This window comes from Pelodiscus sinensis, chromosome 7 (genome assembly GCF_049634645.1).
Source record: "Pelodiscus sinensis isolate JC-2024 chromosome 7, ASM4963464v1, whole genome shotgun sequence".
NCBI classification, from domain to species: Eukaryota; Metazoa; Chordata; order Testudines; family Trionychidae; genus Pelodiscus; species Pelodiscus sinensis.
The window spans coordinates 73,011,393-73,037,831 of record NC_134717.1 but is presented as its reverse complement, the minus strand read 5'-3'; the positions used below and the strand labels follow the sequence as shown (position 1 = coordinate 73,037,831).

Sequence of the window (26,439 nt, the reverse complement as noted above, 5' to 3'; positions counted from 1 at the left end):
CAGCAAGGGGGGGAAGCAACTAGTCGACTAGTCGGTCACATCCCTCCTGTGTGTTATTGCAACATGTGATGGCTTCTCCAATAAAGCTCAAGATTTCATTCTTCTTTGTGATAAGAAGATGGTGAGGTGAAAATTTATGCAGCATTGGTTGCTTAGTTACCAAATAATTGTCTTTTTTTAAGTATATGGGTTAAAAAAGAAAACCAGAAATGAAAACACAAATGAGTGAAAGCATAAGGTTGAGAGATAAAAAAATATTGTATTATGCTTCTGTTTCAGAGAATGAAAATGGCTTCCACCAAAGTGAGCTTTCGTTTGGCTGCCTGTTTACTAAACATTTCAGAGGCCAGAAAAAAAGATATTGTTGAGAAAATAGCTAAAAGTGCTATTTATGATGAGAACGGTACGAGCGGCAGAGTCCTAAATATATCTTCAGGGCTTTGCTTCATCACCATCCTTTCTCCCCAAGACTGGTGTTTGGAGTCCACTTAGTAGTACCCTTGGGGGGAAGGGATGCACAATCTCACCTTTGTCCATTCTCTGCCATGCATTCTCTACTCCCCTTTTTTATCTTGTTCCTCCTTTCTGTGTTATTTTGTATATTATTTTTTTGTTTGCTTTGCACTTTATTTTATTCTTTGTTCCTCCCTGCGTCCCTCTTTCCTTCAGGTCTCTCTTCTCACCCCCTAACTTTTCTGGTGAGCCTGGCAAAGACGTTCCACTCACAGCCCGCTACTACAAGCAGCGCTGTTCTGGCAGGTAGCAGAGAGAAAATAGGATGCAGTACGCTGTGGCACCACTGGGGGCAGGGAAAGGAGGTGCCCAGAGGCATCTGGACCTTGCAGAAGTCTGCCTATGTATCTTAGGGGGCATCTGACACTATGATTTTGGGCAGGAATACTTGGTTGACTAGCACTAATATAGATATGCATATTTGGTAAATTCATCCCTCTGCAGAGGCAGCCCAAGGCCTGTGCACCAGGTAAGTCCCATGTAAAGCCTCAAATTAGGGTTTGTGTAGTTCATAGTTGTTGTGCTGGCTGAATGCAGAGAGGTGAATTTCTCCCTTAAAAGGAGATGCATCCATAGTTTGTTTGAACAATGTGTGCCATTGAGACAGTAAGCTTTAGTGCAGCCAGAGAACTTTCTCTGGAATCTGCTACGTTTCAAAGCTTCTTTGCTAATCAGTTGCTTTTGTTGGGAATATGAGCAAACAATTCAGAATTTGAGAAATGTGGTTTAATTTTCTTGGTCTGAGAAAATGCATATGTTGTTATATGTATTTGTTATCATCAAACCATTTCAAGTAAAGCAGTTTGGTTGTTACCTAACTATTGTTTGGATGTCCTATGATAACATTCCTCCTACAGGTAAGTAACCAATGTATATTAATTCTTAATTATTACATGTTTAGATGGTAGCCAGAACACAGCATGGCACTTTTCAAAGACTTTTAAAAAGATAGCACTTTGTCCCAAATAATTTACATATAAGCATATGCATATTTAATCACGCCACTCCATTGCGTTTATTTTTAACCATTTTTTTGGTATTCTCTTTCAAACTGTTTTCTGATCTCTGTGCATTTAAATACTAGTTTGTATTTTGGCTGAAGATTGGAGTATCTGTGAAAACACCTGTTAAATGCTGAAGAAAACTCCTTTCATGTTGATATGCAGCTTTAGTATTTTTGCTGATAATGCAGAGAAAATTCCAGTTCTGGCTTATTATTTTCAGAAACAGCAACACTTAAAGTTACCTGTCTCTGTGATTAAGCGGGTGTACAAAGAAATATGTGGCAGCCAAACCCTTGATGGATAGCTAAGTCTTGACACATAGTTTTATTGAGCTTATTAGTGACAACATTTCAAATGGAATTGCAGCTATTATACTCCATTACTCTGTATATCAAACAGTTTACTTCTGCTGAAATTCATGCTGACAGCTCTGCTTGCCAGTCATCTTTTTTTTCCTATATATATGGACATTCAAGAACGAATGTTTTATTCTTTCAGGAATTTACTTAGTTGACTAGGATGAAAATGAGACTAAAAGCTTTTCAGATTGAAAAATAAATTCATGTTTTTTTCCTAAGAGGAGGTATTTTCAAAACTACTAAAATAGTAGGGTATGCGCTCTCATTTCTGATTTTCTTTCATCATAGGAAAAAAAGCACCTGAGAGGATAAGAAATTTACTGTATTTAAGTGTTAAGAAAAGAGATTTTTTGTGTGCGTTTTTGTAATTTTTTAAGTTAAACAACAAAAAGTGTGTGAAATAGCTTCAGGGTGACTGATATAAACCAACATAACTCAATAGGAAATTAAGTTAAAGCTATTCTGAAGGATTCCCATTGTTCTCATTGGGTTTTTAATCAGGCTCTTTAGGCTAAAATTCTAGGCTGATGCTTAATTCATAGTACACTTTGGTACTCTGTGGTTTGTCTGGCAGTGGTAATGTGGATATGACTCATAAAATAGTTGTACTTCAGTTTATCTCACTATCCCTCTGACTTTGGCCTTTTTTCTGAAGGTTATAATTTATTTACCATAGGGCCAAATGCTGCCTTCCCATGCACATATGCAGCCCCCAATAGCTTTGATGAGAATTGCAACCACAAAAACGAGGTCGACATTTGGCCTCCTTCCCTATCTTTGCATCATGTTTTTCAGTAATTATTACCAGGATCCTGTCTGCTGTAGCCTTTAATTCTCAAAAGTGTGTTGGGATATAGTTTGTTTTGAGTTACTGCACAAAATAAGGTCCTAATCCTGTAAACAGTTATCTGGCACAGAGTGAGCTCAGTGGGACTCTGGGCAGACGCAGAGATCTGTGGTAGTGCAGGTTTCTGGGCGGGGGTTAAGGCAATAGTGTATTCAGCTGCAGTATAGCCATAGAACATGGGCCCAGAGGTGCAGCATGCACTTGATGTCAGTGAGGAAGTGTTCAGTGAAAGCATGGAGGGAATTGCAGAAACAGGCCTGGGAAACTCATTCCTCCTAATTCATACAAGCAGTCCTGTTGAAGTCAATGGACTATGTACACAACCTCTTTATTTGTAGATTGGAATTCCTGAAGGCTTCAATACACATCATGAATACTCTAAATAAAGAGACACAATATTTTAGGCCCCTATTAATCAAAGTATCAAAGTGATTATTCCCCTTTATTCGGCACTGGTGAGGCCACATCTAGACTATTACGTCTAATTCTGGGCCCCCCAGTATAGAAAAAATGAGGACGCATTGGAGAGGGGCCAGCGGAGGGCAACCAAAATGATTATGGGGCTGGAGAACATAGCCTATGAGGAGAGGGTGAGGGATTTGGGATTATTTAGTCTGCAGCAGAGAAGAGTGAGGGGGGATTTGATAGCAGCCTTCAACTTCCTGAAGGGAGGTTCCAAGGAGGATGGAGAAAGGCTGTTCACAGTAGTGACAGACGGCAGAACAAGGAGCAATGGTCTCAAGTTACAGTGGGGGAGGTCTAGGTTGGATATTAGGAAAAACTATTTCCCTAGGAGGGTGGTGAAGCACTGGAATGGGTTACCTAGGGAGGTGGTGGAATCTCCAGCCCTAGAGGTTTTTAAGTCCCGGCTTGACAAAGCCCTGGCTGGGATGATTTAGTTAAGGTTGGTCCTGTTTTGGGCAGGAGGTTGGACTCAATTACCTCCTGAGGTCTCTTCCAGCCCTACGATTCTTTGAGTTTATGTATATAAGGACATGTTTATGTCTGTGATTGTTAAGCAAAACACTTAGGCAAAGGCAGTGGGGTTTCTAAATACCTTTGAGGATCTGGGTTCCAAAAACTCAACCTGAAACATGTACCTAAGCCCCATAAAGTTCAGCACATGCTCAAGTGACTGGCAAATCAATATCTTAAACATCTGCCTTTTGATGTGCATGAAAAGTCTAAAATCTCTTGTTTTTTTCTCCCACAGGACAGAAACATTCTCAGGCCACAGTACTTAATATATTTTCTGATTATGATTACAACAGATCAGTCATAACCATTGCAGCTCCCATTGATATGTTAGGTAAGATGATGTGTTATGTTGTTTAAATATTTTTATACTTCAAAAATCCTCTTGCCTTCTGTTAACTTCTGCTTAGACTGACTGCCTGGGGCAAGACAGGGCTCACCTCTGGTTTCCTTCACTTTTAACTACCTGGAGACTTCCTGGATAAGTTGGGAGTTGGAATTGTCTGAGCTGGACATTCTGTAAGTAGCAAGCCCCAAACATGCTATTTTGAAAAGGGGAAAACTGCCTGGTGATGGGATAAAGTTTCTTAGAAAATATAAGAATGTGAATTTTATCACGCTGTTGAGGAGATTGTCTCACACAGAGATGAACAGTATCCATCCAGTTCTTCATGCCTCTAAAAATCTTCCCCTAAATAAATAAGGTTAAATGCAGGTTATATCCAAGCATTCCAAAATGGGTATCCAGTTTGTTTATACACTTCCAAGGAAGTTGTTCAGAGCTTTTGGTGTGAGGTTAACATGGATCTTGTTTGGATAACTGAAATAGGAAAAAGTGGTATATATGTCTATACCAGTGGTCTACAGTCTTTTTAACCATAAGATCACTTTTTCAACTGAAGTGCAATGTAAGATCTACCTCAAACCCAAATATCCTTGCCTGGCTTCCTTCCCCTGCTTCTCTTAGGCCCTGACCTCTTTACTCCTTCTCTGAAGCCTCACCCTGCTCACTCCACCCCCAACTCCCATTCACTTTCATCAGGCTGGGGTGGGGGTTGGGGGTGCAGGCTCTGGTCCTGGGCCAAGGGGTTCTGAGTGTGGGAGGGGACAACCTGAAGGTAGTGAGGTGGGGTGTGTTCTGGAGTGGCCTAGGAGCTTGGGCATTTGTCTGAAGAACACAGGGTTGGGGGCTTGAGTCCTTTTCCCCCCCCCTCTGCCCACCGTGGGAGTGGCTGGATAATTGCCCCAGGGATAGAGCAACAGAATTAAGGCAGGGCTACTCCTGCCCTGGCCCTACACTGCTCCTGAAAGCAACTGGCATGTACAGCCATGGCTCCATGTGCTGCACTGGCTGTGGTTCTCTGTTATTGATCAATGGGAGCTACAGGAGTGGTGTCCACAGGCAAGGACAATATGTGGAGAACCCCTGCTCTGATTTTCTCGGGCTGCAGGGACATGCCAGCCACTTCCAGGAGCACAGTTACCACAGGGATAATTACTTCAGCCATGAGAGGTTCAGCATGTTAGAACTCACTAAAAGAATTTAAACTTAAGCATAAGAGAGAAATGAAAGTTATGAAATACACAGACCAGTCAGACACTAAATATAACCCACTTTGCGAGCCATAAAAGTAGTACCAACCCCCCACGTGTGTCAGGTCAGGAGTGGAGAGGGAAGGACAGTGTGTGTTTGTGAGAATGACAGACACACACAATGTGTGAGAGTGACAGATTTGTTTTCCAATGGAGTTTCCTGGTGTTTTCTTTGTTAGCATAATCAGACTCATATTTTGATAAACTTCACAGTGATATTTTACAGTTATCTTTACACCATTACCAGGTAGAATTTCCTTTTATTTTAAAAAAAATGGATGTGTGTTTGTGCTTGTTGCTTTAATTGTAATTACTCATCCATAACAACAACCTTAACTCTGACCCCAATGAACACTGTTTTTCTATTAGTAATCTCAAAATATAAATAGCACAATGCCCTTCTGAAAAGGAAACAGAATAATCTAATGAACACGGAACATTGAGAACATAATATCAGTTTACTCTAAATTATAGTATACACTTATCTAATGAAACTGCATATACAATATTATTCTGCAATAAAAAAAGCAATTTTAAGTTATTTCCCCAAAAAGTCTAATGCACAAATATATCCGCTGAACATTTTCCTTAAGAAAATATTCTGATCCTGGACTTTTATTTTATATAGGTAAGATTATTCTGAAGACAATACATTCCTTTGTTTGCCCAGGTTATATGCACATTTTAACCAATATTAGATTTATCCTCTTACCTATTAATTTTCTCCATTGAGTGCTATGTTTTTTATAAACGATGTGATAAGTAAGTACATTGTTGTCACTTAGCAACCTTAATTTATTTTTAATTTTATTTTTAAATATGATAGAGAAATAAAAATACGACTTACTTCCCCACCCATAAAAAGGTGCTATAAAGCTATTTGACATGTACATGAAAACAGTGAATTAAGCAGAAAGCAGAATAAACCGGCAGATATTACACATTTCAGCATTCAGGACTTCACTAAAATAAACTGTTATTGAGTTTGGACTGAAACCAAAAACAGCAGGATACAACATTAATTGCCTTGATGAGATTTTTATTTCATTGAGTGTGTGTGTGATGCACAGCTTTCTTGAGGTAAGCACATTTCTAAGAGTTACAGGACCTTGAAATTTCATTAACACATTTTTTTGAAGATCAGCTGGGGAAAATATAGTACTAGAATAAATTAGAAAGAAATTATCTGTACCACTTTAGTCCTGGAGCAAGAATCTGAGTGTGGTTTTAACTCTCTCAGACTTGGTTTTAATTGAGTTGTGTTTTCAGATAGAATCCCTTCATGTGATCTCCAGAACAGAAGTATTATTCTGACTAAGCTTTAGGACAGGGCTGCACTAGTGTTCCCTCTAAGGTGTATGCCTGCACGGCCGTGCAAAAAAATTTGAAACCCGTCCACCTCCTTTGCAGAGCTGTTGGATCTGGAAGGTGAGTGGGCGGGGCCAAGGCCACATTACGGGGTGGCTGCTCCGGCTGCTGCCAGGTCCGAGGCCACATTGGGGGGCTGCTGTTCTGGCTGCCGCCGGGGATTGGAACCACGTGGCTGGTGAGCTGGCAGCTGCTGCCAGGGATTAGGGCCTCCCTTCTTAAAAGAGCTTTTGCAAATTGAAATTTGATTCACTCATTCCTCTTTTATTTCAATGTTGATTAATAAAAGCAGTTTCTCTTTTATGTCACTGATGAATACTTCTCTGGACTTTGGGGTGGGGGCATTATGGGGTCATTTTTTTCTTCCTCTAGTCCTTACAAGATTGTAATAGACAATACAGAGGATTCCTCCTCTGGTGACTTCCCATCGCCTTCAGGTGATTTCCATCGCCCCCTCTCCACCCTGTTCTGATTAGTAGCAGGATAGCACTGCAGTGAAGTAGACCAAACTCTCAGGGTAGGTCTACACTAGCCCCCTAGTTCAAACTAGGGAGGCTAATGTAGGCATTCCAAGTTGCAAATCAAGCCCAGGATTTCAATATCCCATGCTTGATTTGCATCTTCCCAGCCGGTCGCCCTTTTTGAAATTTACAAGTCCAGACTAACTGCCCGCCTCTACACGCGGCAGGGACCCGGTATGTCGAATTAAAGCCCTAAATCGAACTACTTGTTATTCCTCCTGCAATGAGGTTTAACAGCTAGTTCAATTTAGGGCTTTAATTCAAATGCCCATTTCCCTGCCACGTGTTTATGCAGGCAGTTAGTTCAAGCTTGTAAGTTTCAAAACATGGCAACCAGCCAGGAAGACGCAAATAAAGCCCGGCATATTTAAATCCCTTGCTTCATTTGCAACTTCGAATGCCTACATTAGCCTCCCTAGTTCAAACTAGGGGGCTAGTTTAGACATGCCCCGAGAGCCCTCATTTAAAAATGTCTCAAATGTCAAGTTTTCAATGGCTTGTGTGTTTATTTTATTGTGAATCAATTTTGAAGTCACTAATATTTTACAGCCCATTTTTTTGTTCCTGCATAAAGGATATATGGTGCCCTTTTTACACCCCTGTGCCATTTTCCTGTTTTGCATGTACCAGTGTCAGGTGGGGGAAGGTAGCTTCTGCTTTCCTTCCCATGGATGGGCAGAGTACGGGCAAATCATTAAATCTACTGTCATCCCCAGGCACAAGCCAGTTCAGCCATGCCAGTGAGTGCTGAGGGAGAGACACTGTACTGGGCATGGGGCTGGCATGCCCACAGCTGGAGAAAACTGGGAGACACATTTTGACTGACTCAGATTCTTCTTCCAGTGCTGTTCTGAGGGTACAGAACAGTGCACTGTCCAATGCAAGAGGCTTGTGGCAAAGTGTAAGGGGTGGACGCCCCCAATGTGCCTCAGTGCCCCTTGACTGTCCTCATATAGCCCCTCTCAGGGCAAGTTACAGTCTGTATGGGTTGCTCATCATAGGCACACAGCAGTATATAACTGGCCCTTTAAGCAAGGCCAAGTCCACAAAGCAGTTTCTAACTGTTGTAACAGGGCACACCCCAGGTAGGGGGACCCGGGCCCACCCTACTCCACCGGGTCCCAGCCCAGGGCCCTGAGAGCAACCAGGTAACGGGTCACTCCCTCGGCGGGGCCATCCAGCCGAAACGCGCTGAGGTTCTCGGGCCAGGAGGGGCAGCTCCCGCTCCTGCCCTGGGCCAGTTCCTACCTGGATCCCCAGGCTTCCTTCCCCTGGACTTGTCCAGCTGGCTGCGATCTCCAGGCCAGCGTCCCCTCGGCCGGCAGTCTCTAGGTGACACCAACTCGCCTCCGCCTTTCCCCCAGCCCCTCCTGGAGCCCCTGGCAACCGCTGGGTAAGAGCACCCTGCTCCGGTCCTCCTCCTTCAGCTGTCTCCCTCCAAGGAGAGCCTGCTCCCTCTGCAGTCAGCCCTCCACTAGCCTCCCCTAAACAACCTGTGCTTCTCTATATATACCTGCCAGCTGGGCTCTCACTCCCCTAATGGGTTCAGCTGGCTTCCCCAAGCCAATTGTACTGCCCTAGATAGTTGCTTGCCAGCTGGGCTCTGCCTAGCCCCAAATAGCTCCAGCTGGCCTCTTTCTTTCTAGCCCCGTCTCAGGGCCTGAGTCCTGGTCTTAAAGGGCCAGTGCAGGGCAGGCGCCCTGTCACACAAAGCCATAGCTGAAAGAAAAAGTGAGATTTTTATGCCAGTCCTGTCAGCAATATAGAGACATCAGTGATCAAGTTTATCTACCTGCCTCTGTTTTGATGTTAAGTGAGATGTAACTTTCTCATTATTTCATTGTGTTTCCCATGGGAAACACAGGTTTGACTGACTCCTAATTGTCTCTTTTGCATTTGTTAGGAAACAGTGTCATTGCTGCTTGTACTGAGGCTTTCCAGTCAATTGATATGGCTATCCAGGAAGGAATCCATCCTTGCCTTGGAGCAGTGGACTTAGTTCCTATCTGTCCTCTTTTGGATGTGAGCATGGAAGAGTGTGGAAAAGTGGCTCAAAGTAAGTGGAAGTTTTAGTGCAGGGATGGGTAAACTCAGCTCCGGAGGCCGTATCTGACCCACCAAGCATTTCTCTCCGGCCCAGCTGATTAGCAGCGGTGCATGCTTACAGTCAGCAGCTGGCAATGAGTTGTCAGCGGACAGTGTGTTCAGCTGCCCCTCCCCCCACCTTGCTTTGCTGTGCAAGCTGCTTCCAGGATCCTCCTACTATTTGTGCACAGGGTTGCCCTGTTCCAGTACCCCATCTCCGCAGAGCAGAGGTCATAGACAGAGACACACAGTCAGCAGAGCTGCCCCATAGGAGTGCAGAAGGGAAGGGGGAGAAGGGAGGAGCAACAGAGCAAGACAAATTTCCCTTAAAGAGAAAGGGTATGTCTACACTACCCCCCTAGTTCGAACTAGGAGGGGGGTAATGTAGTCATACGGAGTTGCAAATGAAGCCCGGGATTTGAATTTCCCGGGCTTCATTTGCATGAAGCCGGCCGGCGCCATTTTTAAATGCTGGCTAGTTCGGACTGCGTGCCGCGAAGCTACACACGGCACGAACTAGCTAGTTCGGATTAGGCTTCCTATTTCATTTTGGTTTAGGCTTGACACGAACAGTCAGTGAATGCATAGTCTAAATAGCCCAAGTTAAAACAGAACCACCATAAAAAGCAATAGTTTGAAGTGAATACAAATAATCCTGAGTAGATGTCTTCAGACCACTTAGGGAAAAATTAAATAGTGTGCACGGCCCTTTCAGGGCACCATGAAGTGGGGACCTTTAATCCCAGGGTAGGAAATGCTACCATTGCTGCTTATGGCCTTATAGACTATGGAAATATGGTACTGGGTTAGAGTGTTGCTGGAATTATGAGTGATCATAAAGGCATTCAGTACTGATAGGATGTGGGTTCTGACTCTTCATTGATATGCTGTTTTTATTTACTGCATTGGCCTCGTTCAGTTAAATCAAATGGAATAGTTTTGCTGTAAAGTCAAGCATTGGTATTGCGCTTTTTAAACCTTTTTTTTACAGACATAGCTGAGATTTTGACCCTTCGTGTCCCGGGAAGCAGTATGTTTCTTTTTGGGCAAGCTGATCAGCCTAAGAAACGAAGTCTGGTTCAGAGAAGAAAAGAACTGGGCTGGTTCAAAGGGAGAGATTTCAATTCAATGGAGGTCAAACCTGATATGGGAGCTGCACCTTCCCAACGATATGGTCTAACAGGTAGGATCCTGCACTGCTTAAGTGTCTGGCTAAAATACAGAATTTGACATGGCCAACCATGCTCACGGAAGCCCACAGAACTCAGTGGAATGACTTGCATTTACTTCAGTGGGCTGAAGCCCTTTAGTCAGTCCATACTCAGGAGAAACTTCCATTGACCTTTGTGCCTGAATAAGGACCTCCTTTAAGAAGTCACATCAGGGATAGTCACCTATGTTGTTACCTAGGTGCAAATGAAACAGGCAGTATTACAGAAGGAATTATTTAGAAATCAAACACGCAGCTGTATTTTTCATATTAACACGTGCTCTTGCTTCTTTTTATACAATGTAAGGTGCGAAGGGACCATCAGATCATCTAGTCCAACCTCTGTATCACAAGCTGCCAACACCATCCAGCACCCACACATTAAAACCAACAACTGAAATGAGACCAAAGTTTTACAGCCTACAGGAGATCAGATTATTATGTGCCACAGGCAGAGACCAGGAGGAAGTGAGGTGTACCAGTGTTCAGGGCCTCTGCAGTGTCAGTGTAATAAATGAGAAAGAAGCCAAATCATTTTGGCAAGTGACCCATGCCCTGTGGCTGCAAAGGAAGGTAGAAAACCTTCAAGATGACTGCCAATCTGACGTGGGGGAAAATTCCTTCCCAGCCCCACATAGAGTGATCAGTTAGACTCCTACTGGGCATGTGAACAAGAAACACCCAGCCAAGCCATCTGAAAGAGCAAATGTTTAGTGATGGCACTTTAGATCATGGTTCACCCCATCCAATGTCTCATTTCCAGATGTGGCCTTCAGAGGAAGGCATTAAAAAAAACCCAACCAAATCCAGACTAATCTTCCCTTCCTGACCTCTATAAGTGGCTGGTTGAAACCCTGAAGCATGCAGATGAATAGTCCCATTGAGACTGTATATGTGAGTAAAGTTAAATTATCATTAGCTCTTATACAGAGCTTTTAATGAAAAGCTCTCAAAATGCTCTACAAAGGAAAGTCAGCATCATTATCCCCATTTTGTAGATGGGAAAGCAGATGTATAGGTCAGTGAAGTTACTAGCCCAAGGTTTAGTGATGATCTGTCAATAATGACTTTCAGATCTACGAATAAGCACCATATTAAAAACAACAACCAAGCCCTTTACATATTTAGGCAGACATTTAAACACTGGAGCCTGGTCTGTTGACGGTACATTGTGTCTGTTTGCTTTTTAAGTAGAGTTGCTCCACCCTCTGTGAAATCTAAACACTGATTATATCGGGCATCAGGGCGGGCTGTATCTGAACAACCTGCCCCTGACTTTAGGAAACTCAGGAAGTGGTCCCATCTCTATTGGTGTGTCTAGACTACACGGTTTTGTCAACAAAAGTGGACTTTTGTCGACAAAACTATACCTGCGTCTATGCTACTGCCGAGTTCTGTCGACATAACGTCGACAGAACTCGGCAGTTTTGTCGACGGCAGTAAACCTCATTCTATGAGGAATAACGCCGTTTGTCGACAGAGTCCTGTCAACAGAAGGTGTTATTTAATCTACACTGTCCTTTGCGTCTACACTCTTATGTGGACAAAGCGGCTTGCTTTGTTGAGAGAACTGGATGTAGTCTAGACGCTCTTTGGCGACAGAAGCTTTGTCGACAGTTTCTGTCAACAAAGCCTCTGTTGACAAAAGCCTGTAGTCTAGACCTACCCTATGAGTTATGCACGGGGTGAAAGTAGCTTACATCTCTTATCGGTGCTATCCTATAGCAAACCCCACTTGGTGATAAGGAGCTCAGGGAAGGGGGTGATATGGCAGTGCCAGTAAGAAATTTAAGTGTGGGGTGGAACGTGGGGTCTCAGGGCATGGAGTTGGAGTGTGTGTGGGGAGGTGCAGCAGTCAAGATTGGGGTCCGGGGGGCTCAGGACGGAGCTTTGGAGTGTGGAAGGGGGTGCAGGTGTCAGGGGTGTGGACATGGCTCAGGGCAGAGGATTGGGATGTGTGCTTGTAAGGGGGAGGGGCTGGGGCAGTCCCAGTCGGTGTTGGGTTATCTTACCAGGGTGGTGGATGGAGCCATGCCCTGCTGCTCCTGTTCACTGTGCTGCCACAAGAGAGCTGCAGGCCAGCTGTGTGTGGGCACTGCTGCAGGGAAAAGGATGGCAGTGCAAAAGACCCCCTGACCTTCCATTCCTTTCCTCTGGCTTCTTCCCAGGGGCTGCCAGCAGTAGTGCATGCCACAGACTGCATGGCGTCCAGGCAGAGATGGGCAGGGTAGCAGGAGAGGCGCTGATGCCTCACCAGAATCCTGGTTAGGAGCGCACACACCTCCCCTCCAGTGCTCCCCCAGCTGGTTCCTTTCACATCTGCTTGCCTCACCTGGCTGTGCATGCAGGGTTGGCAGGCTGCAGCAGGAGCCCATGAGCTTGGCTGGGAGAGTACACTGCAAGCCATGCTGCATGCGCCTCCATCAGAGCGCCCCAGCCGGCTTTTGCTGAGTAACGCACCGGGGTGTATCACCTGGTTCCGCATTTCCCTACTAGTCCAGAACTCTGAGAGTAAATTCCCAGTTGTGGAGTTAGTGCAAAAGACGCCTTTAATTGCTGCGGCTTTTAAATGAATCGCAATAAAGAATTCAAGTGACAAGTTGGGAGAACACTCTAACCCCAACTCTAACCCAGCGGTTCTCAGACTTTTTGGTCCATGGCTCACCTGGCTCCATGCAAACTTTTCCGTGGACCACCAGTTGCTAAGGGGAACGCACCGTTAATTACATCATTACACCCAAGCCATTTTGCTAGTGCTGCAGCCACGGAGAATGGTTTAATTTAACCTGTAAGAAAGAAAATATTAATTTAAATTTTTAAACCGATTAAGTGCTCTGACTTTCTCGTGTTAGGTTAGCAAACTTAATTTTAAATGAAGTAAAATATTAATTTAGGTCCAACACAAAAATGTTCCCATGTTTTCTTTATTTATAGCAGGGGTGAGGAAGCTTTTTGGGGTCAGTCAAATTCAAAAGTAAAAATCAGCTGGGGACCACACAAGTGAGAAGAAAAAAAATAAAAAAATCCTCCCCAAATCCCCCAATTGAGACACTTAACTCCTCTGACACTCCAGCCCCACTGAGGAAGGGGGAGGGACAGGGAGGACCAAGGTTCAGGGCTTCCCACAGGCCAGATTAACTCTTCTGGGGTTCCAGGGTTAGGAATTCCAGGAATTTATGGTGCCCCCCCAGGCTCTGGGGTGGGGCTAAAAAGAGGGGTTCAGTGTGCAGGAGAGGGCTGCCAGTGAAAGGGATGGGGATGCAGAATCTGGGCAGGAGGTGGAGAGCATGAGGGGGTGAGAGTGCGAGGTCTGGACAGGAGAGGAGGTGCAGGAACAGGCTGGGAGTAGAGTGTTTAGCCAGTGGGAGTGGGCAAGAGCAAGGGAAGATTTAGCCTGTGGTCAGGAGGGAGAGTGCAGGAGCAATGGTGGGAGTAGGAGCTGGCTGGGATAGGGTGTCTGGCCAGGGGGAGGGGACAGGAGTGGGCTGAGGGTGCAGGGTCTCAGCAGGGTGTGTGTGAGGGATCTGGGGATACATAGGTATGGATATGGGGGGGCACTTACTTGCCTTTGTTCCTCACATCAGTCCCAGGCACCACCTCCCGCTGCTGGTCAATGGGAGCAGCGGGGAAAGCCTCCAAGCAGTGCGCCCACATGCTGCCGTTGGAAGGGGAGAGCTTCTTCCCCGCAAGCTGGATCACTCAGTGGGACTTGGGACTTTCTCTTCCTTCTCCCCGCACAGCTGGTGCTCCAACTGCATGGGGGATGGAGGGTGAGGTTGGACACAAGCATAGGCTGTTGAGCTGCGGACCGTCTGGGAGGTGGGGGTCCCCAGACCGCAGTTTGAGAACCACGGCCCTAACCTCTTGGAAGGCATAGCACTTAGAGCTTGATCCTTCTACTGAGATCAGTGAAAACAGAGACGTATAAACATGGCTGCATTTTTTTGCCCTTTTGCTAGAGCTCAAACCTAGCACTGCAATGAAATAAGACACAACGGTACCACAAGCATCGCTGTGATCTCCCATTGCTGCTGAAATTCCATCCCTCCAGTTTTCACAATGTATCGTTCCCGTGATGCAGGATATGGATTCATCGAAGTTGCACTCATGTGACAACGTAGAAACTCTACCTATGAAAACCTTTCACGATTCTTGCGTACAGAATATAGGAGAGCTCTGAACATATGCAAGTCTGTATGCAGGTCAAAGCTGGAGAAGAGGGAGGAATGCATCAGTTTGATTTGCTAGCTACCCTGAAAAATTAAAAACAAAACAGTTTCTGGTCAAACTAAAATGTATTTCAAAAATTGGCAAATTGAAGAATTTGGAGGGAGGTTGGGAATGGGGGACAAATCAAACATGTTTTGAGAATTTTTTATATTTCAAATATTTAAATACAAATTTGAAGGACATTTCAAAAGGTTCTGAAACAATTCATGGAAACCACACCGCATGAGCAAATATGCCATTCCCCAGCCCCAGTTCTCGTCAGAACAGAACAGAGCTCTGAACTAGCAGATTTGGTTTTACTTTTGCCTCCCAGAAGGCCCACTGAATGGGGGGAGGGGCGGCAAAGGGGACAGTTGTCGCAGGCCTGGCAGCTCTGAGGGCCGCACTGCAGATGGCCCCGAGGGCTAGCTGGGGAGGACGACAGCAGAACGCTCACGGAGAGTGATACTGGTGCACTATTTGCAGCAGGGAGGGCTGGCTGGCTCTGCCCCTTTTTCCCCATCCCTTCCAGGAGGATAGAATTGGTTCCTTCCCCTTGCCTAAGGGCTCACAGAGGCGGTTGGCACTGTTGCTTCCCAAGTTGTACTTCTGAATTTGGCAGCTGAATAAATTCCAAAATCTCTAAGTGGAAGATCAGTGCTGCAGCGATGGATCTGGAGTTCAATGTAGCAAGTCTAGTTAAGACTCACTAAATCGAACTCAGAGAGTGCTCCTACTTCTGCAAGGATCAAGAGAAGCCAGTGGGAGCGTCGGCCTCCTGCTATGGGGACGTCGGGGAAACTCAAAACAAGATACTGACATAGCTGGAGTTGTATATCTTGATTCAATGTTCCCTTTTAGTGTAGACTTGGTCTAAGTTTCATTTGAGCTCCGCCTGCACACTGGGAAAATGCAGTCTATGGGGTTGTGAGTTCTAAAGAACTCTGATATGCTACATTCTAAATGTTCCCTACTGCACTTGAACATTGTATCTAATGCTGTATGAAACACAAATGACTACACTGAAATGCAATAGGGAGCATTTAGCACACACCGACAGGGTCTGTATGGACTAGTTAATGTGCAATGCATTAGTGTGCTTTTGTACTCATACCCCTATGCAATATGCATTACCCCAGGGTATAGACAAGTGGTGGGATTTGAGTCAAGCAACAATAAGTGAGGTTCAGGCGCATACAACAGACCAATTTCATCTGAAGGCCAACCTAGGTGTGCTTAAAAACCAGAATCATGCCTGTGTCATCTGCTTTGGGGCATCATACCAAAGTTTCGCGTTGCTGTGCTCCAAATCTTTGTTTCTGCTCGTTGGTAGGCCAATACCTAATGTGTGTCCAGCTTATTTTTGTTCTTTCAAAGCGCTGCAGGGTTGATTACGAAACAAACTGACTAGTTTGCTTTGAAACCAGGGGGAGAGAGGAAAGAGCTCCGTGCTGCTTTGTGGGGTTTTATTTTTGTTCAGGCTGCCAGTGAAGCAGTAAGATTGAGCTCCATTATACTGTCCCAGTTCTGGCAGGAAGCTGCACCTAAGTGACTGCCAAAACCCCACAAGCAGCAGGAAGACGATAGGGAATCCGGTCCCTGACATTCTTTAATGTTCTAGTTCAGCTGTCTTCTGTCTAGTGGATGTCTCTCAAAAGCCACTGGCGCAGGTACAGAGTGGGTATATGTGTGTACGCCTGCATGCACATGCACGTTGCAAGCAAGTATATATTTGGTAGACCTGGCTGTGTGAGCAAACACTCCCAAATGTCCCCAGCGTGTTGTCAACACACTTCATTCAGGTGCAGCAATGTTACAATTTCAGTGAGGACTTCTCCATAGTGTGTCCCAGTTGCATGGTGGTCTGTTGGCGATTCACTCCGTTATTTATGGTCTAATCCAGATTTCTTGAACCAAAATCCCTTGATGAATAAGGCCTGTGCATGAAACCAGCTGGGTGTCCCTGCCAATTACTACCAATTTATTTAATCTGAAAAACATCCTGAGATAATAAGCAGAACCATGACTAAGTTATCTACTCTCCTTCAGACGAAATAAAGCTTTTTGTATGCTAATGGGGGAAAAGAGCACTCGCAGTGCATTTAACTTTATTGAGAATGACAGTGTTTGGATCCTGTTTAAGAAAAGTTATAATATGTGAATCATTTTTTTGAGAAAGTAATACATGTTTTCTTCTGTGACCACTGCTTTTTATTTTTCTAATGGACTTTTTACCATTGTTTTGTCTGAATACATTTTTAGTTTTGTTGCTTCAGACATGAGCCTGCCACAAGCATCTTTAAACCAGACATTAATACCATAGTTCACAGTCATTTCTGCCAGTACCCAAACACAATTTGCATTTATGTGTGGGGGAAAGTACACATCAGATCTTAATTATGTGCATTTGTTTTCTCTGTGCTTAAACAATCTGGCATAAAGAGTTTACATCACTATTGGTTAATTGCTGAGTTCTTGGTGGCATTGGGATCACCAGCTGTACAGTACATGAGTCAGAATTTTTTTTAAATAGCAAAATTAGAATCTTTAGGCTTTGTACACTTCCCTGATACATAGTAGAGCAGGGAGAATGAATAATTTATCTGAATTTGGTCTTGCTTCTTGTTGTTTGCAGACTGGTTATAACCAAGCTGATTGTTTTGGGTTGCATTTAAATCCAGGAGAGAGCACTGGACTAGACTTTGGGAGACCTGGCTTCTGATTGTCCAACTGCGTAACCTTTGGGAGGACAATTCATTTCTCTTTGACGCTTTCTTCCATCACTAGACAGCACTTTGGAATAGGATTGCCTCGTTTGTGTGTACTGCCCCTAACACAATGAGGCCCTCATCTTGTTGGGATCTGTAAACACTACTCTGAACTGATTTACTTCCTGCAAGAATGTAGGATAAATGTTTGGCCCATTGCATTTAGAAAGAAGGAGAGACATTTAATATTGATGAAATCAGCTCTAATCTAATTAATTCATGCCAAATTCCCAAGAGTTAGACCCAGGGGACTGTCATTAGAAGCTGAAATATTATATACATAAGCCTTTACAATGTGGGGGTGGTGGGAAAGAAATGTGCTTAGTCTTGTTTCAATAAGTCTGTTTCCCTGTATAGCAAAGGGATTGCTACTTTAGCAGGCATCAGGGTAAGAAAGCAAAACAAAATGTTCTTGAGATGGAGAATAAAAGGAAAAACATAAGTATTTACATGTTGGGATACTTGTATTCATGAAAAATTGGTTTGAAATCAAGGAGCATAGAATTACAACTATAAAATGTGTTTAAAATAATTACTAAGAGGACCAGGTTTAGTTTCATATGTGTAAATCAATTGGAATCATTAGGGCACATTCAAGAATCTGGCTTCAATAAATTATAAATATGAAAATAGATGCAAAGGCAAAGTCACAGGAATTCATAAGAAGGATTGTTCTGATTGACTCATCTGTTTTTCTGCTGGTTATAGGTGTCGGAGCCAGCCCCTATGTGATGAATTGCAATGTGACTATAGACACCCAAGACATGGCTACAGGAAAAGATATAGCATGTGCTGTCCGAGGCATCAATCCAAGTGGCTTAAAGGGTGTCCAGACTATGGTTTTTCCCCATAATGGGAAAATTGAAATAGCTTGTAATGTGGAGAGCTTTGAAGACCAAGACAATACACTGACCCTACATGAAGACTCTGGGTACATTTCATACTGTGTTCTTGGGAAGACTTTTTCTTATGTATCCCCTCAATCTATAGAGGCACTCATTAAAAAATTAGCCCACAACTATGGGATAAATACTGTCGGGGCAGCATTAGTTGGATTTACCCCAGAGGAATGTAAGTACTGTGCCACATATGCATTAAAGAAAGGCATTGGAGAATTCTGGAGGGTGAGGGAAGGCAAGTTTATGTGATGTGCATTTTATCTCAACAGTTATAACTCATGAAATGTTAAAAATTATCATCCTTACTAATTAAAAATCCACATTATTTTCTTTATGTGGGGAGACCCAAATGTATAGTTGCAAAGCCGGGATTATTTCATGCTTACAAGTGTGATTTGACTGCCCCGAGTGGATGGTTTTATATGCTACCACAGAAAACCGAAGATGGTTTATCAGGCCTATTTCTGGGGGGACAGGTACGGTTGGTTTTAACTAGCAGTCTAGTGATCAAGTGTCCCACTTCCTTGGGATCCAGATATTTGCTGGGAACACTGGGAGCTCATCTATCAATAATTTGGTAATCTATGTCAATGTTCAAGGCTTCATCGCGCTAACAGGGGAAAACCTGCTTGTCTGGGGTTCAGGGAGGTGGGGCCTTGAATCTGAGGGGACAGTGGAAAAGGTTCTCTCTTTCTTTGGGATGATAGCAGTGATTAAGTGTTGATCCCACTTATCTTAGTTTATGCAGCTAATTCTTCGTATATTGCGAGAATAAATACAAATGTAGCTAATAGGTACCCGTCTGTTCTGTAATTCCTGTCACCCGAGGATCTCAAAACACTTTTCAAAGGCGATTAAATATAAATATTCTCATTTTGCAAGCAGGAAAACTTGAGGCACTGTGAAATTAAATGACTTGTCCCAGGCTACACAGCAAGTCAATAACAACATTTTGGGATAGAACCCAAATTGCCTGATGCCCAGTTTTCCTTCTTTCCCAAAACTTTTTTTTTTTTTTTTTGGTCAGGATTCACACTTGCTCCATCATTTATCATTGCTTTGATAGCACCCAGAACTGAAATGTAATAGATATGGTTTTACCAACAAACTTTCTTTTTGTATATACCATAAATTCTGTATGTCCTCCCACGCATCGGTTTCTTTTAGATCGAAGACAGAAAACACAGCTGCTACTGGATAATGCTTTTTTATGATGACACATGTTTAGGATGCAAACGAGGGAAAGACTTTAATATAAATTAGTTTAAACAAAATGAAAATGTGAAAAGATTATTGTTCTTTCCATGAATGGAAAGCCTTGACCAACAGTAATTGGTTTCCACTCTCTTGGAAGTGGAAAGTCAGTGGTCAAAAAAGGACCAGTATAATGGAGGTCTATATGAAATGTATCATTCTGTCTGGCTGAGCAAAACCAGACCTTATATGTTGTTCTGTTTGATATAAATATTACTTATTTGACTGTTTACTTTGTGAGGGTACAAGGTTTTCATAGTGTGTGCACTAAATCCTTTCTTTTGCGAGGCATTCTGGACCTCAATTTCCTGTTTACATAACCCTGGAGATGGTTAAACTTATATGGCAACTTCCAATCACATTCTGATAATCAGGGCCCTGGGGGTATGTCTACACTACAAAGTTAATTCGAACTAACAGACGTTAGTTCGAATTAACTTTGATAGGTGCTACACACGCGATCCGCTAGTTCGAACTTAATTCGAACTAGGTAAACCTCATTCTACGAGGACTAACGCCTAGTTCAAATTAACTAGTTCGAATTAAGGACTGTGTAGCCACTTAATTCGAACTAGTGGGAGGCTAGCCCTCCCCAGCTTTCCCTGGTGGCCACTCTGGGCACCACCAGGGAAACTCTTCTGCCCCCCTCCCGGCCCCGGAGCCCTTAAAGGGGCACGGGCTGGCTATGGTGCCCGTGCCAGGTGCAAGCCTGCCAGCACCCAGCCAGCAGACCCTGCACCTGGCACGGCTCGAGCCAGCCACCCGCTGCCACCCAGCCCTCCCCCTCTTCCCGGGACCAGGCTGGCGGCTCCCAGGAGCCTGCCTGGGTCCGCAAGATGCGGGCACCCGCCTGGGCTAGTGCGGACATCGTGGACCTCATCCACGACCTCCTCACTAGGCACAGGAAAGTGGCCATCTAGGGCAGGATAGTTGCCAGCCTGGCCACCCAGTAGCAGGTTTGTATGAAAATCAAGGTGGTCCACTGAGACCCCTGACCCTGAGCCCTCAGCTTACAATGGCCGTACTGGGTCAGACCAAAGGTCCATCTAGCCCAGTAGCCTGTCTGCCGACAGCGGCCAACCCTAGGGACTCTGGAGAGGATGGACCGAAGACAATGACCAAGCCATTTGTCTCGTGCCATCCCTCTCCAGCCTTCCACAAACAGAGGCCAGGGACACCATTTCTACCCCCTGGCTAATAGCACTCCATGGACCCAACCTCCATGACTTTATCTCACTTCTCTTTAAACTCTGTTCTAGTTCTAGCCTTCACAGCCTCCTGCAGCAAGGAGTTCCACAGGTTTACTATTTGTTTTGTGAAGAAGAACTTTCTTTTATTAGTTTGAAGCCTGCTACCCATTCATTTCATTTTGTGTCCTCTAGTCCTTCTATTATGGGAACTAATGAAGAACTTTTCTTTATGCACCCTCTCCACACCACTCATGATTTTATAGGCCTCTATCATATCCCCCCTCCGTCTCCTCTTTTCTAAGCTGAAAAGTCCCAGTCTCTTTAGTCTCTCTTCATATGGGATCAGAATCAAACCCCTGATCATTTTAGTTGCCCTTTTCTGAACCCTTTCCAAGGCCAAAATATCTTTATTGTGGTGAGGAGACCACATCTGTACACAGTACTGAAGATATGGCGTACCATAGTTTTATACTTCCCCTCCTCCTTCTTCCGCTGGCTTCCGCCTTCCAGCTCCCTCCTCCCAGGTTTCCCCCTCCCCTCTCCTACCCTCTCTCTTTCCCTCTCCTGCCTCCTTTTCCCAGTCTCCCTGGAGGTTAATCCTCCCCCCCCCAAGTTTTGTTAAATAAAGAGAGTTTCTGTTTTTGAACACAGGTGTCCTTTATTTTTTACATCAGGAAGGGGGCTAGGGAGGGGTAAGTGGAAGGAAGTGAGGAAGGAATGGGGCACGAGCCCCGATGGGGAGGACTGGGGTGGCTCTGCGGGCTCCTCAGGGTGGAAGCTCTTCTGCAGGGTCTCCTGGATCCTGACAGCCCCCCGATTGACCCCCCCCCCGATGGCAGCCTGCGGCAAGTGCAGCCGGGCTGATGGCCGAGTGCTGTGATGTGCCGAGTGCAGGCACTCAGGGCACTCCAAGACAGGACTGCTTTGCTGTCCCTCATTGAGGTAGACAAGCAAGCGGGGAACCCTGAGAACCGTCTGTCCGGGTGGGGGTCGGGTTCCTTTAAGCACAGCCCTCGGCTAGCCTGAGACAGCAGCTCCACGCTCTAAGTCCTAACCTGATGCCCTGCCAGCACTGGTTCTGGCCAGCCTTAACTTCGGTTCAGGGTCCACTCAATGTGGAGATGCTATTTCGAATTAGCAAAACGCTAATTTGAATTAGTTTTTAGGTCTAGATGCACTAATTCGAATTAAGTTAGTTTGAATTAGTGCTGTAGTGTAGACATACCCTATGATGGTTTTGTGAATTGCATTTCCAAGTTTCCTTCACTTTTAAATAAATTTAAAAAAAGCAGTTAAATGCCCCAGCGTGAAATGCTTGTGATGTATCAGGCCAAGTGAAATCCTTAGTTTGAGCCCATACAAAAACAGGTAACACATTTTGATTTTTGTTTGACTGAGACCATTGAAAAATTTTCATTGTGTGTTGATCTGAAATTATTTTTTTTGTTTGGTTAGTGAACTGAAACATCAATGATTTACAGGGTTCTGTTCTTAAATTCTGCTGCATGAAAACAAAAAAATATATGCAAGATACACAGATGGCAAAGATAATTTGGAGCAAGCAAGTTTTGCTTTTCCTTCTGTTCCCACATGGTGAGCAGTCTACAACTTTTTCTTGTATTAATTGTTCAGAATTATTCACCAAGGGAACCTCTACACAGCAGCGTTGTTGTGAAATAACAAAGTCAGGGTCTACACAGCAAGCCCGTTATTTCAAAATAACGGATTTTGTAACCCTCATTCTACAAGGAATAACGCCTATTTCAAAATAGGGTGCGTGTGGACGGGGCAAATGGAGTTATTTCAAAATAACTGGCCTCCAGGGTTTCCTACGGGTGCCCCGGCATTCACTCTTCTCACATTCATCAGAATTCTAGTTCCCCTTCCTCTGCAGCCCTTAAAGCTGCAGCCACAGGGGAAGGGTTTGTGGCACAACACAGGCCCAGCCAGCCCGGTGCCACGCCGCAGCAGCCCTCACTGCCTTCCCTGCTTCTCTGGCAGATCCCAGCATGCCTCCTGTGCCCCCCATGTCTGCCAGCAGTGCTGCAAGCAGCTCCCAAGCCCCTTCCAGGGGCAGGAAGTGGTGGGCACCATCCGGGTCTTGTGCAGAGATCCTGGATCTAATTGAGATCTGGGGACAGGAGGCAAACCTCCAGGATCTCCACACCAGATGTAGGAATGCCAAGATCTACAGCCGGATGGCTGACAGCCTGGGCCAGAGAGGCCACATGTGCACCCAGGAGCAGGTGTGCATGAAGGTCAAGGAGCTCAGGCAGGCTTACACAAAGGCCAGGGAGTGCAGCTCCCACTCGGGGTAGTACCTCAGACCTGCCCCTATCACATCCTTGGGGGGGAGGGTCAGTCCCTTCTCCCGTTCCCCCCTTATTGTGGACTCTGGGCTGGAGATACTCACACACCTCTTTCCCCCCCCAGCCTCTCCCCCCTCTGCCTACCAGTGGGCAGGGATAGAAGTCCTCTCCCAGCTGTGTAGGTCACAGATAGCCTTGCTCCAAGCACATCACCATCACGTGATTTGAGACCTTTGGGGGTTGGCTAAGAGATGAGGGATAGACTTCAGGCACAGTGTCTCTTGGGATGACTGCCATTCTCTTTGTTCTTCACAGCTGGACCAGCTGCAAGTGAGGCACCCGCAGTACCTCCCGCACCAGCGTCCCGACCCTGTGGGAGCTGCCACTGCAGAATCAGAATCACAGAATCATAGAATCCTAGAGCTGGAAGAGCCCTCAGGAGTCATCGAGTCCAGCCCCCTGCCCAAAGCAGGACCAACCCCCACTAAATTAGATGAGTCCGGGAAGACCTTGCACGAGAACATGTGGCCTGCCTACATGGCCTCCAGTGATCTCTGGACAGGCAGGGTGGAGGGAGACATTCTGTCTGACCCCCTGACTAGCTGGAGAGCAAACTGCCCCAGAGACAAAGGAGGGAAAACCCCAAACTTCCTTTGTCCCAGTTTGAAATTCCTACCTACATTCCTATTGGCCAACTCTACCTGGCTTAGGTATAGTTAACCCCTTAGTCCCAGGCTGCTGGCCATCTCTCATGATTGTGACAGAGGTGTTTGGGCATCCTTCTCTCAGGTAGCACCTACCCCATGGCCCTTTTAGCTGAGGGACCAAAGCCCAGAAAGGGCAAGCGGGGCCCGTTCACACTGTACCTAAATTGCGAGACTGTCAACTGAACAGGAGCCTGAGTCACAAATGCATTGTTCATGTGCAGCTCATGGGCAGTCGTTTCATTCTCTAGATTTGCAGGGATGCATAGTTTCAAGCTTAAGCTTTTATCAAACCCAAAATACCCTTCATATTTTGAGCAGACTTAGAGTAAGCTTCCCTTTGCTTCTTCACCCCATGACTATTTGCTGCGTGTCATTAGATGTGCAGAACTTGCAGTGATATCAGTGAACGACGTCTAGAATACGCATGAGAAATCTGCAGTATGGACTGGAGAGCGGGGTTTTGCTTTCACCGTGTCCTGTATAGTTCTACGGCAATATTAATAGGAGAAACTATGATGGGCCTTTATTTAAAAATAAAGTCCCGTTTCCTCTTCATGCGCGTCAGAGATTTCCTGATGCTTCAAGAAAGCCAGGGTTTTTCTTGCAGCTTGGCCAAAATTTCACTATTGTGCAGCATGCTGTGTGTTGTTGGGTTCCTGTCCCTCCAGAGGCGGCTACATTGTTCTTCCTGTATATCGGGCTCAGTCCTGAGAAGTGCTGAGTGCCCTCAAATCCCATTGACTTCAGTTGGAGTTAAGAGTACTTAACATGTTAATCAAGCACTCTAGGCAGCTGCAAGATGAAAGGCACCATGTAAATACTGTTACTTCTATGGATGATTGAAAACCATCAGTTTTTACCAGGCTACAGTCTGTGAAATCTGAAAGGTTTACAAGAAAAGCATTGCTCTAATGTATTGGGTTAAAAGAAAAGCAGCTTGACTTATATGCAGTACCCTATCTGCTGGGTCAACTGCATGAATAATAATTTTCTAAATGAGTACAAGGATCAAAACACACATTTGTGAGTTTCTGGAGGAGGCACTGGAGTGTCCTGGCTGAAAAGAGGCTAAATATGTCTTTAACCAGAGAAACAGCAAACGTTCTTAAAATGCCTTAATTCATGTTTACTCAAGCTTAAATGTATAGTTGCATCACAAAATGAAACGCCTTGCACTTAATTTTTTCTGTGCAAGGAAACCGAGGCAGATGAAATGCAGCCTGTATTTAACCGGCATAAGGGAGGGGATTTGTAGCTCAAAGAGAAAACAGAAAATACACAATTTAGGCTGATGATTTTTGTGTATGAAGGGATCATCATGGTGACCCTCTCTTTGGCCTCTGAGATCTAGGCACAGCTGCCGCTTCTGGAGTCTGTCCCCACTGCCAGGGTGGATGTGTGAGAATAAGACACTGCATAAGACTTTCTCTTTCCCAGCCTGACTCCCACAGGCTCAGTATCCAGGTGTCTCCACCTTTGTGCTCTCCCCCTCCCCTGTGTCCCTCTTGGCCTCTTATGGTGGTGTGAGATGTTAGCCACACATGGTTTTAACCAGGACTTTGAATTTCCAGACTTACCTGTCTATATTTCTAACATGAACTGAAAGAACTTTTGAAGGTAGGTGTAATGGGGTGTGCTTCCCATACTAGCCCTGCAAGAACTGACTTGGACTAGCTGGGCCTAATTCACTAATTAGGCAGCAAAGGGTATAGGCTGAAGGCTGCTAATTAGAGAAAAATTCACCTGTGAGAGACAGGCAGGGCTTCTCTAAAACAAGAAAATGGCAACACAAAGGGTGGTAGGGAGAAGGCTGCAGCCCTTCCCTCGGGATAGGTGGAATGTTTGAGATGGTTGCTTAAGGTTCCTCCCTGGGAGGAGGGACAGAAAAGACTGGCAAACCCACAGGAGTGGAAAGGGCAGGAGGCATGGGAGTGGCTCAGGGAAAGGTGGCGAGAATGGATGTCGGCTGCCATGTAGAGGGTCCCTGAGCAGAAACACAGCATGGCAGTGTGGGACAGTGCAGGGGAGCCTGGACTACCCTGCCTTGTCCAAAGTGTGGCTTTCGGACCTGTTTCAAGTCTGGTGCGCCAAAGTACGCAGGCAGGGCTGAGAGTCAGGAATTGTTTTGCATAACAATGCAGATGAGGCAGGGTACGCGAGACCAGGTCAAGAAACAGGGCAGTAGAACGTCAGTGCTTTTGCGCAAAATCAAGCGGCCAGTGTAGACACCTGGCAAGTTTTTGCACAAAAGCAGCTGCTTTTGCTTAGCCGCAGCCGTGGAGTATAAGTGAATTAGGCTTTATTATTGTATATAGTCGATCTTTTAGTAATTGCTTTGGCATTGCTTTGCGCTGTATTAATTGCTTTAGAATTTATAGTATCAGAGGGGTAGCCGTGTTAGTCTGAATCTGCAAAAGCGACGAGGAGTCCTGTGGCACCTTATAGATTAACAGATTTGTTGGAGCATAAGCTTTCGTGGGCAAAGACCCACTTCGTCAGATGTGTATTTAAGGTTTAAATTGTGTAGTAATTGTTCTTAAGGCTTGTAAAATTTAAACAACTGTATTAACTGCTTAAAGCTTGCAATAAATAAGAAAGTGGTTAAGTAGCTCTGGCGTGTCCTGGTTT

At 45.0% G+C, this 26,439-nt stretch overlaps 1 protein-coding gene across 1 annotated transcript; it reads left to right on the top strand.

Annotated features, from left to right (window-relative positions):
• Positions 1-282: 282 nt before the first annotated feature.
• Positions 283-19,588, top strand: FTCDNL1 (formiminotransferase cyclodeaminase N-terminal like). The gene is made up of 5 exons (XM_075934424.1): positions 283-403; positions 3,937-4,032; positions 9,084-9,236; positions 10,257-10,448; positions 18,161-19,588. The coding sequence occupies exons 1-5, from the start codon at positions 283-285 to the stop codon at positions 18,598-18,600; spliced, it is 1,002 nt and encodes a 333-aa protein (XP_075790539.1). The 3' UTR covers positions 18,601-19,588.
• The last annotated feature ends 6,851 nt before the right edge of the window (positions 19,589-26,439 follow it).